General features: G+C 34.6%; 1 protein-coding gene across 4 annotated transcripts in view; it reads right to left on the bottom strand.

The window, feature by feature from the left end:
- The window catches only part of LOC123702498, a 95,134-nt gene that overhangs the window by 14,540 nt on the left and 67,866 nt on the right, over positions 1–12,728 (bottom strand). For all 4 annotated transcript variants that reach the window (XM_045650275.1, XM_045650276.1, XM_045650274.1 and 1 more), the window contains 3 exons: positions 9,643–9,751; positions 4,124–4,277; positions 3,762–3,864 (listed from right to left, as the gene is read on the bottom strand). In XM_045650275.1, coding sequence (XP_045506231.1) covers positions 3,762–3,864; positions 4,124–4,277; positions 9,643–9,751 — 366 coding nt within the window. The remainder of the gene's footprint in view (positions 1–3,761; positions 3,865–4,123; positions 4,278–9,642; positions 9,752–12,728) is intronic.

Raw genomic sequence — 12,728 nt, forward strand, 5'->3', positions numbered from 1 at the left:
ATCGATATCTGAGGCTCCCTGGGATCGCAAAACAGGAAACTGGTACCAAAATTTTTAAAAGTCAGCGCCATTTTGAAATTCTTTGTTATTGTACCGATTTCGTTCAAAATCGATATCTGAGGCTCCCTGGGATCGCAAAACAGGAAACTGGTACCAAAATTTTTAAAAGTCAGCGCCATTTTGAAATTCTTTGTTATTGTACCGATTTCGTTCAAAATCGATATCTGAGGCTCCCTGGGATCGCAAAACAGGAAACTGGTACCAAAATTTTAAAAAGTCAGCGCCATTTTGAATTTTTTGTTATTGTAGCGATTTCGTTCCAAATCGATATCTGAGGATCCTTAGGATCACAAAACAGGAAACTGTTACCAAAATTGAAAAAAAGTCAACGCCATTTTGAAATTTTCTGTTATTGTACCGATTTCGTTCAAAATCGATATCTGAGGCTCCCTGGGATCGCAAAACAGGAAACTGGTACCAAAATTTTAAAAAGTCAGCGCCATTTTGAAATTCTTTGTTATTGTACCGATTTCGTTCAAAATCGATATCTGAGGATCCTTAGGATCACAAAACAGGAAACTGTTACCAAAATTGAAAAAAAGACAACGTCATTTTGAAATTTTCTGTTATTGTACCGATTTCGTTCAAAATCGATATCTGAGACTCCCTGGGATCACAAAATAGGAAAATGGTACCGAAATTTAAAAAATTCGGCGCCATTTTGAAATTCTTTGTTAATTGACATATTTCGTTCAAAATCGATACCTGAAGATCCTTAGGATCAAACTCAGCTCTGCTGGTTACGCTGGCAGAAAGATTCGACAGTTAACTGACATAGAAACTGCAAGAATTGTATATTTTGCTTCTTTACCAGCTGAATTTATTAAATTTTGGTACCAGTTTCCTATTTTGCGATCGTAGATCCTCAGATATCGATTTTGAAGGAAATCGGTACAACAAAGAATTTCAAAATGGCGCTGATTTTTTAAAATTTTGGTACCAGTTTCCGGTTTTGTGATCCTAGAGATCTTTAGATATCGATTTTGAACGAAATCAGTACAATAACAAAAAAATCAAAATGGCGTTGACTTTTTTAAATTTCGGTACCATTTTCCTGTTTTGTGATCCCAGGGAGCCTCAGATATCGATTTTGAACGAAATCGGTACAATAACAGAAAATTTCAAAATGGCGTTGACTTTTTTTCAATTTTGGTAACAGTTTCCTGTTTTGTGATCCTAAGGATCCTCAGATATCGATTTGGAACGAAATCTCTACAATAACAAAAAAATTCAAAATGGCGCTGACTTTTTAAAATTTTGGTACCAGTTTCCTGTTTTGCGATCCCAGGGAGTCTCAGATATCGATTTTGAGCGAAATCGGTACAATAACAACGAATTTCAAAATGGCGCTGGCTTTTTAAATATTGGTACCAGACACCAGTTACCTGTTTTGCGATCCTAGGGATCCTTAGATATTGATTTTGAACGAAATCGCTACAATAACAAAGAATTTCAAAATGGCGCTGACTTTTAAAAATTTTGGTACCAGTTTCCTGTTTTGCGATCCCAGGGAGCCTCAGATATCGATTTTGAACGAAATCGGTACAATAACAGAAAATTTCAAAATGGCGTTGACTTTTTGACGACGCGGTTGGCGCAGTGGTAAAGTAACTGCCTACTGAGCCGACGGTCCCGGGTTCGATCCCCGGTCAGGGCAAATATTTGTGTGATGAACTCAATTATTTGTTCTTGGGTCTGGGTGTTATTATCTATATATGTATTTATGAAATATTATATTTATCGTCGCCTAGTACCCACAACACAAGCCTTAATTGAGCTTACTGTGGGACTAGGTAGATTTGTGTTATAATGTCCTATAATATTTATTTATTTAATATTTATTTATTTTTTTCAATTTTGGTAACAGTTTCCTGTTTTGTGATCCTAAGGATCCTCAGATATCGATTTTGAACGAAATCGGTACAATAACAAAGAATTTCAAAATGGCGCTGACTTTTTAAAATTTTGGTACCAGTTTCCTGTTTTGCGATCCCAGGGAGCCTCAGATATCGATTTTGAACGAAATCGGTACAATAACAGAAAATTTCAAAATGGCGCCGAATTTGGGTTAAATTTAAAAATGATGCAGGCGAAGCTGCCGGCAAACCTGTAGTATTTTTATAAGTCGACACTATATTATTACATTAATTAATAAAACATATTTTGTAAATGCACCTGCAGGTCACTCCATCAAGTCCGGAGGTAAGGTCTCAACATAACTAACAAAATCAGCCCAAACTCGGCACACCTAGCTCTAACCATCTTTTAGTTCCAGTAGCAGTCTTCGAAGTACACCTGCAGGTCACTCCATCAAGTCCGGAGGTAAGGTCTCAACATAACTAACAAAACGAGCCCAAACTCGGCACACCTAGCTCTACTCGTCTTTTAGTTCCAGTAGCAGTCTTCGAAGTACACCTGCAGGTCACTCCATCAAGTCCGGAGGTAAGGTCTCAACATAACTAACAAAACGAGCCCAAACTCGGCACACCTAGCTCTACTCGTCTATTAGTTCCAGTAGCAGTCTTCGAAGTACACATGCAGGTCACTCCATCAAGTCAGAAACTAAATATGAAATTTATAATCCCATAAGTATGAAAAACTATAAATAAAATCTTTCCCTGGTGTGCCTTGGTTGTCGGTGCAGAATGCGTCAATGATCAAGTTTATTAGGTCAAATATTTTGTATACGTACAGCGATCTTTTCGTAAACGAGGAGCTGCCTACAAGCGTCACAGCGTCTACTCACAAAGGCGTCCGAGCGCCGACTAAATTACTAAAATATTTCATTACAAATTTTTGTACAATAAATCAAGATAGTGTCAAATAAAATAACCCTTATTTCCATGCAATAAGTATCACGCGTTACAGTTAAATATGTGAAAAAATAAGATTTGATTTTAATTTTTTTCTCAGCCTATTTGTAACATTTTGATAGTTTTCTTTGCTACCTTTTTGAGTTGGACATGTCTGCTTACTTAAAATATTTTTAAATCAATAAATTTATTTTATTAAATACAAGAAAAATGTTCCTGTATTCAGCACGATATTGTCAATTTTGTGTGTCAAATTTTCGACTAAAAAATTGCTACCATTTAAAGATTAAGGATTAATCTATCTATAGTAATTATTAGTTAAATTTGGTTTTGTATTATTATGTCGCAAAATGTACCGAAAAACTGCTTATTTTTGTCAGATTCGTAAACGCGTCCTTAATTTAAATTCAAATTAATTTATTTGCCAATAAACACGGTATAGTGTATATGATAAAATAATGTTTAGTAAAATTGTTGTTATTATTTTATGCATTATTTTATTTGGTGAAAACTATTACTTGAAACTTCAAAATTCACATCAAAGGCCGGTTGCAGAGCGTACCATCGGTCCTGACGATACGCATGAACAATGTGTATGACTAACAAATACGTATGACAATACGCGTGCGTATGGTCGGTCTAGCTATGAACGGTTTTATGAATTTCCATACATATGACAAGCGCTACTGACTTACGCACTGATGGTCGGTCAGACGGTCAAGCTCTGCAACCGGCCTAAATACAGACATTGTTACTTGACTTATCTTATAAACGTTCGTTCGTTCCTACGATTGTCAATTCGTTAGAATCAACACCTATGACGTCACAACATGGCGCAGGCTGAATCCTATTCTCATTTGAGTAGCAATATTGCCATCTCTCTCTCACCTGTGGCACAATCGGGCGGTTCGTCCTTGTTACTCCACCGGATGTCCGAGAGCCCTTTTATACGAAGCTCTTCGGCCGTTTTCAGGAGGCCGGCGAGTTGCGACTGTAAAGGGAAATTATACAGTAGTTAGAGACTTAGATGAAAAAGAGAAAGAATGAGGAATCTGTCTTCTCTTTTTTACTTAGGTTACTAATGTTGCTATGAGAATTAAATGTTGTAAACCTATATTGTTATTAAATTGTAACTAAGTTATACATCCACTACAACTTCGACTACCACTACGGCTCGGCAGTCGGCGCCGTCTGTGACGTCACCGGTCACCCGTCCACCACTGAACACTTCGACTACGACTACGACTCACGTGGTGTACGCTCATCTCGCCGGTGTACATGTAGTCGAGCAGCGCGCGCACGTGCCGCGGCTCGGCGCCGTCTATCACGAGCACCGGCTCGCCGAGCGACTCGTGCGCGCCGAGCAGCGCGCCGAGCAGCTCGGAGCATGCCGCTAGCACGACTCTGAAATTAAAAACACAAACATTTTTAACAAGCCTTTTTTAGCTTTACCCGTATTACAAATCATTAAGTATAGTATTAGTTGGTTCAATAAAGAAACGAATCTTCAATGGCGGCCAAAGCTGACTTAGACAGATGGTAGGATCAGCAAAAAAGAAAATAAAAATAACTTAAATTGATAATTATTTTATTAATTATTTCAAATTGTTTGTTGACAAACTTTTTTGTTATTGTATTTGTGTATTTATATGAATTATCATATTTACGTATACAGAATGTAATAAAATCCCCATAATACTTGTAATAAGCCCATAAAACTGAACAACTTTTCCCAAAGAACATATTTTGTCAAATTCCAATAAAACATTATTTACTTTCGCAAATGCATAATTGTCATTGTAAATTTATGATAAAAACTATTATAGGGAAAATCAAATACATTTTAGTGATTTAATTTTTCCCTTTTTTTTGCATACCGTACGGCCGTGTGTGAGCGAGAGGGAATGATAAGCGCCGCCATTGAAGATTCGTTTCTTTATTGAACTAGCTAATACGATTCAAACTTAATGGCGGCCCGGAACATAGTACGATCCACGCAGAAAACAATTTTAGGTATTAGCGGGACGTTAAGGTACCTGTGCGCACCCGCACTCGCACCTGCACCTAACTTCCGAGCCGCCATTAAGTTTAAATCGTACTATAAATAGGGTGTAGAAAGTTTACCAACACAATAATCGATCTTAAAAAACTGACGCACGAACGATTAGATTTTAATGTGAGATGGCATGATTAATTAATAATGGTGAGCGTGATGAGATAACTCAAGTCGAATCTGGCTTATTAGCCACTTACACTTTGCTACTTATTAATAAGTAACCAACACCTTTAGACTTGATTTTAACCCACTTTAAACGGACAGATTTAATTGAAAATTGTACACATAATAATTAATTGCACTGGATTATCTTCTTGAAACGATCATGGAGAAGATTCGGCTAGACTCTCTATTTACTTCTTTTTTAATTATTGTTAATTTGTCCATAAATGATAACATTCAATTCATATGCTACAACTTTCTTGCCTATTTTAACAAAATAAATGAGTGTAAGTTTGTTCAAAGTTATGTTAAATAATTCATCAAATCAATTCAATTTTAATATTTTATGTTTTTCATCAAACAGAATCCTCGAAAATATAATCTTGTTTGATATTTGTATATTTTATTTTTCAGATTTGGTCTTGAATATTACACGTATCGTCTAATAGGAGATTGGTAAATTTGGTAAGTAGTTTTGCTTTATACCCACTCTTAATGCACGATCAAGGGAAATATGATATGATGATGAATAAAATGAAATGATGATGAATACGATGAAATTATAAAATAACGGGAAAATAATATTAATATTTTTTACGCAATAATCTCTCAAACCTCAACACCTGCCACCAAAAAGATCCGCCTTTAAAACCGTTACATTTACGCAATTATTTACTTAATGCGTTTAGAAAAAAAAATAACAACACAAAATTAACATATACAGTTATTTTTTGCGTGAATACTTCCAAACAATACAATAACTAATTCACTATGCGAGAAACTGTTATCATAATTAAGATTTTAGTTTTGATAACGATCTCTATGAAAGAAGTGTTAATTTTTATTTGCTTTTGAGTGAAAAACTCTCAAAACATTTTTTTGTTTTAAAGCGTTAACAGAATGATTTTTAAATAAGAGATTTAGATATGAATATTTTGATCTAGATACATATAATTTGTATTTAATTTTTTTAATCCATACTAATATTATAAATGCGAAAGTAACTCTGTCTGTCTGTCTGTTACTCAATCACGCCTAAACTACTGAACCTATTTTCATGAAATTTGGTATGGAGATATTTTGATACCCGAGAAAGGACATAGGCTACTTTTTATCTCGGGAAAATGACGCAATCCCGGAAATCCCACGGGAACGGGAACTATGCGGGTTTTTCTTTGACTGCGCAGGCGATGCCGCGGGTGGAAACCTAGTATATTAATATTTTATTAATGTTAGTTCTATAACTCAAGAATGTCCTAACGAATAAAAAGATTTTTTCGCTTAACACGCTTTTATTGGCTTCATCTGTATCTTCGTATGTAACCGAATCCGTTAGATTCGAATTGACCCACTTTAAACGGACAGATTTAATTCAAACTTTGTACACTTATCAAGGAGCGTTGACTATAAAATAATTTCATATTTTTAAAGCATGTTTTTTATCATATTTATTTACATTTTTACCGCGTAATAAACTGGTAAAAAAATTAAAAGAAAACCTACACAGGCAGAGTCGTGGTTTATACTTTATTAGTTAAAAAATATAATTATACGGTGGTACATATTAAGCCCGTTAAATTGAGCTTTTATGGGTGTGTCATCACTTATCGTTAATTATCTTTTTTGTGCACTAATGTTGTTTAGTTGCAAACAACAACAAAAATTCTGTGAGCGTGTACTGCGTATATCTAGAGATCACAAACATCTGTTTTATTCCTTTTCTTAAACCAGTTAGGTAAGGTGTGTGCAGCGTGCGAACCTATATTATCCAAATTATAAACCCTTCGCTTTCCTTCTTTAGTGAGAAAAAATATAGAGATGATATTCAACCGACTTCAAAAAAGGAGGAGGTTATCAATTCGGCCGTTATATTTTGAAGTCGGTGACAAGCACTAAGCACTTAGTATTAAGCCCGTGTAAGCCGGTAAGTTTTACATTGTCTTGGCACCGACATCAAAACTATTTAATAAATAGCGCATCTAAATAATATGTAGTAATTAATAATATCAAATATTTTTTATTTTTTACTTTTCCGTGTTTGAAGTCGGTTTTTTTTAACGTAGTTATTTTTATGTATTTGAAAGCAACTGCCTTCCTTGCAGTCCCATATATATTTAGTCTAGTTCTGACGATTTTTTGTTTAAAATAATTATGATTATGATAATAATGATTGTGAAAGACGAAAAAAATGATACACCATCTCGTTCATAGTAAAGTATGGCTTTCACCGCATCTTGCTAAAGATTACGAAAGAAAGAAAGAAAGAAAATACAAGATTATCTAGATAGGCATGATTAATATATCTCTTTACTGGGTCTTTATTTATTAGTTTTTAATAAAACCATACACGGGAACCTTATTACCATTATATACAGGCCAAAATACTGTATAGTTTATTATTATTAGGCGGCCTTATCACTTAGAAGAGATCTCTTCCAGGCAACCGTGGCAAAAGGTGACAAGATCTATAAAATGATATTGGAAGGTCGAAAAAGGCAAAGAACAGAAGAAATATAGTTTTCACCTACCTATTAACCTCGACCGCCTCCTTGGTTCAGTGCTTAACGCGCGAGCTTCAAGGGCCTGGGTTCGATTCCCGAAGAAAAAAAGAAAGTCTCGATCTAGCAGAACACTTCACTTTTACCTATAAACCTTCCAATATATATATTTTAAAGATTCAATTATTTCAATATAATGACCATAACCATTAACCCTTTTCAATAATATGAAGTTAAGAATCTATACTAATATTATAAAGCTGAAAAGTTTGTTTGAACGCGCTAATCTCGGGAACTACTAGTCCGATTTGAAAAATTATTTCGGTGTTAGATAGCCCAGTTATCGAGGAAGGTTATAGGCTATATATCATCACGCTACGACCAACAGGAGTGGAGCCACGGGGGTGAAACCGCGCGGAGCAGCTAGTATCTACATAAATATTAAAACGCAAAAAGAAGGATCGAGTTCTTGTTCTGAAGAGTTTGTTTGTTTGAACGCGCTTATCTCAGAAACTACGGGTCCGATTTGAATAATTATTTCACTGTAATACAGTTTATTTAGCGAGAAATTTCTTTCGATATCAGTTCAAAGTTTTTTTGATATCCGTAATAGTTACGAAATAATCGCCTGTGCATACTTAACGATTACACCCTGCAGTATATCATCCACATAGGAGCGGAGCGGCACATAAACGGTCTTACTAATAAAATGTTACTCATTCGCTATGCAATGGATTAGTTATTGCAACAACCTGTCTTGTTTTTATGATTGACGTTTCATGTGAGCAAGAGCAGGACACAGCTATGGTAGAAAATGGTAGAAATTTATCCATTGTTAAACTTTTTATTAGTAAGGCCGCTAGTAGATATTCTATTTACAGATATTTTTTTAGTTTTTCCGAGTAGGCCAGAGCATGATGTTAGTGTTGTATAAAATCATAAGTCTTGATTTACAGTTTGTTTTTAAATTGTTGTTCCTTAATTATAATAAACTGTTATTAGTTCCTCAATCTGTTTCTGTTTCGATAATTTCATTGGCTCTTTCATTATAACAGAATAATTAAGAGTGCATTCTTTTAATAGGAATATTATTAAAATTCCTCGCATTTATCAAATTTTCATGTGGAAGATTTTGACAAAAAATGGACAATATAGTATTATTTATCATCTTGTTTCACAGGAAATCACTCACATTTTATGACGCTGTTTCTTTGTATCATATTTAATATTTAATTTCACTTGTAATTATTAGTTATTTAAACGAATCTTTACATTACAAGTTCTAGTAAAAATTTTAAACGACAAATATAATTATCTATCAATACTAATAATGAACGCTCTAATCTCAGGAACAGCGGGAACAATTTGAAAAAATATTTCACTATTAGATAGTCTATTATTCGAGGAAGGCTATAGGTTACATATAATCACGCTAAGATGAATAGGAGCGGAGCAATACGTGTAAAACCGCGGGGCACTGGTAGTGTAAAACATAATTAATTTTGTTCATTATTTTCATTAGTATCGTCCCGAGAGGTCAAGTTTTATGATATTTTTTCCATAAATTAACACTTTTTAATACCTAGAATTTGCATATATAAATCGTAGCTTATAAAAATGAAAAGTTGGCAGTATATGCATAATAAATGTTAATTTTTAAATTATATAGGTATTAGGTAAGCTAAACTTATTACCATGATTTTGATATTAAGAGAAAAAATTGAGTGAAACCTGAAATTTTGAATGTGTATGAATAATTGCATAAAAAAAGATACGTTTTATTTATATGCGATCTTCTTCAATAGTTCATTAAAAATTGTATCTAAGTCATTAAAGTTCATACAACCCAATTTTCGCCTGCAAAATATACAATTCAGTAAGTAATTGAATTGAACATTATTTATTTTAAGTACATACCAATTATTTATGTACAGAATAATCATAAAAGCCAACGCCACCAACCAACCAAACAAAAAAACAAAATCCCTAAAAACAATCAGACAATTTAAACTCCCAAGTCATTTTCATATAACAGGAATAGCAAGGGACCTACCTATGAGCCCTGAGGGACACCCCACGTATATTCTGCGCGTCGACATCTTTGTTCGAAACTTGCGTCGCGAAATTCGGCGAGCAGTACAGCGTCACATCGCAGAAACGTTCTGAAAGGAGAAACATTAACATTAGTGGCTTAATAAATCATATTTGATAATATTAATGTCTGTCATTATACTAAATTAATCCTAAATGAATATTGAGTTAATTTATCAAACGTTTAACAAATGTACGAGATTGTTGATCAGCGATAAAGATGTAAACTGTATCTGCGCCAATCCAGAAGACATCAAACACAACATAATGTCAGTCTTTTAGTTAAATGCTAACAGTTTCGTCTCATAAATTTGTGGAAGCACCGTTGTATCTAGTTTTATTCAAAATATTAAGCTTGCAGTTGTAAATATGACACAAAAAAATTGTCAGCTGCAAAATATCTGAATAAGTAGATCGATGCTTACAATACTAAAACGGAGGGTGACACCTTATGAGAATAGACTAAACACAACAAAGTGTACAAATACTTTACTATATGCAACTTTACAGAAATACGTCGAATCACGCGTGGTAGGGATAAGAACAAGATGGCGCGTAACGGAAAAATGTCACGCGTAACGAAAAAATGTTACACTAAATTTTTTACAACCACGATAAAGAAATATAAATTTATACAAAGGGACACACCGCGCGCCATCTATTGAGATGATTAACAACCATCTCAACCAATATGAAACACTTTTCAGTGAATACAATATTGTAATGATGGAACACGACCTTTTTAGCAAAAAATTATGAAACTCCTGTTAAATTAAATCGAATTAATTCCTTTAACAATGTAGCGGTCTCGGACCAGTATGACCTCTATGAAACGAAGCTAGAGCTATGATTAATGGTATTTTTTACATTACTGGTTCCGTAACTCATATCAGAAGTTGATTTTATTCATATAACCTGAACTGTCAACTGTAATGTTAATTTATTTATTACCTAATCGTATTTTGCGTCGTTAATTTTCTGCATTCGCACAAAGCAATTTCCGTTAAATGTGAAGGCAATCGCTCATAAATAACGTGTGAGATTTTTGAGGATTTTTGTGTCTGATAAAATCGTTATCGTGGAAAGTTATTAGCTATATAACATCACGTTCCGACCAATAAAAATGTTACAAAACGGGTCAAAAAAATTCTTCATCTTGTGAATACACGCAGTTGTCTCTACAGCTGCTGATGTCTATCAGCAGTATCAATACATAGTATAAAACAAATTCGCTTCCCGCTGTGTGTGTGTCTATGTTAGATCTTTAAAACTACACAATGGATTTTGATGCGGTTTTTTTATGAAGTGGTTCAAGAGGAAGGTTTTATTATATGTAGAGTTTGTAAGGTTTTAGACATCTCGGGCGGAAAGCTACTAAAAATGTGAAAAGAATTAAAAAAGGGTGCATGAGGTTATCCATAAGGTTAATGTTAGGATTGGATGTCAAGGATGAAGTCTAAAGAATACCCGTGACACCTTAAACATCGTACATCACTGTTTTTAGCAGTCCGACGCAACCGGTGGTAAATGGTAAAACTATGTTATGAAAACGCAAAAGTGCTTCTAGAAGTCTGATTGAATACATAAATGTTTGGGTCCCTTATCTCGAGGGCTTTGGTAAAGCACATTTTCTTTCATAAGAGAGGATTTAATTCATAAAACAAATTAACAAGTGCATCCATCTGTAAGTTTTTTTATACACTCAAACAACTGAACTGAACGACATTAATGCCGTCAATTTTATCAATAATAATCAATCTATGTGGTATACATAGGGTGTTTCTAACGGCAGTTAAATCTACAACTTTTGTGTTTTTATATCTTTGACTTGACACCCTTTTGAACGTCCCACGAATAATAAATGTTATGTGTAAATTAGATTTTAATTCTATTTCCGCTGTTTAAGCTTCTGCATTTGAGAGATCTTACCTCTCTGGTTTGTCTATACCGAGAGGCCTAGCAAAAAAATTAAAAATATAATTTAGAACGTCCTTCCTATATTTTTCCAAATTTTATTTAAGGACGCAAGCTGACTAAACGCTTGTTATTTTTATTTTAGTATACGCATAATATGGTAGTTCGAAATCGTCATTTATAACGGAATCAAACAGTGAATCAGTATTTTTTCTACACTATTCAATAAAGTAGTCCCTACACGGTAATACAAGCATGCCATGTGTTTACATGAACTGTCATGCTTCATGCCAATTCACGTAAATGTACGTAAACGCACGTCACCAAAAAAAAACGTCGTGTGGCACTCGGGGACTGCCGCGGTAAAGCTATTGCATGCTACGCCTTCAAGCCACACCTCCGCCCGTCGGAGTGGGGAGCGTGAGGTTTTATTTCGTTACGGAATTTCTCGATTCGGTCCCCGCGCTCAAGGCCCGCGATAGAAGCTATGCAATAGCTTAAAAGTCAAATCATAGATTTTAAAACAGTTCGCGTCCAGCCTGACTTTAGTGAAACATTAGCTTTTGCATGACATGCAGTATGCACCAATCTAAACGATCATGCTGCACGATATAACTTGCAGTATAGAAATAAAAGCTTCATGAATCAGGTGCCAGCTCGTAGTTTGCATGTTTTTTTTTTTTTGTGAATAGGGAAGCGCTTGGCCACAATCTCGCCTGATATAAAGCTGAGAAGTGATTTAGGATGGTACGAGCTTCCTTAGAAGGTACCTGTCCACTCTACGCTCTTTATTTCAATCATTAAACTAAACGATCATATATGCATGACGCATAAACGCATGATATGCTGCATTATCTTCTAGGGCGACGACTTTAAATAATTAAACGATCATGCATGCATGACATCACAAAACGCATGCGGCATGTCATGCTGCGCTACCCTGTTGTCTCTACATCTCTTTACTTACTTTACTATATTTAATTAATAATTACTTTTACGAGTGTCCGGTAGGTAGGCCTAGTTTAAGTTCACCCATAAAAAGCGTCTATTTTATACACAATGCGTGTGAAAAACTTAATTAGATTAGTTTAAAACAATCCAATATATAAAGATTCTGGAAAACGTTAAGTTGGT

The sequence above is a fragment of the Colias croceus genome, chromosome 23, assembly GCF_905220415.1.
Source record: "Colias croceus chromosome 23, ilColCroc2.1".
NCBI lineage: Eukaryota > Metazoa > Arthropoda > Insecta > Lepidoptera > Pieridae > Colias > Colias croceus.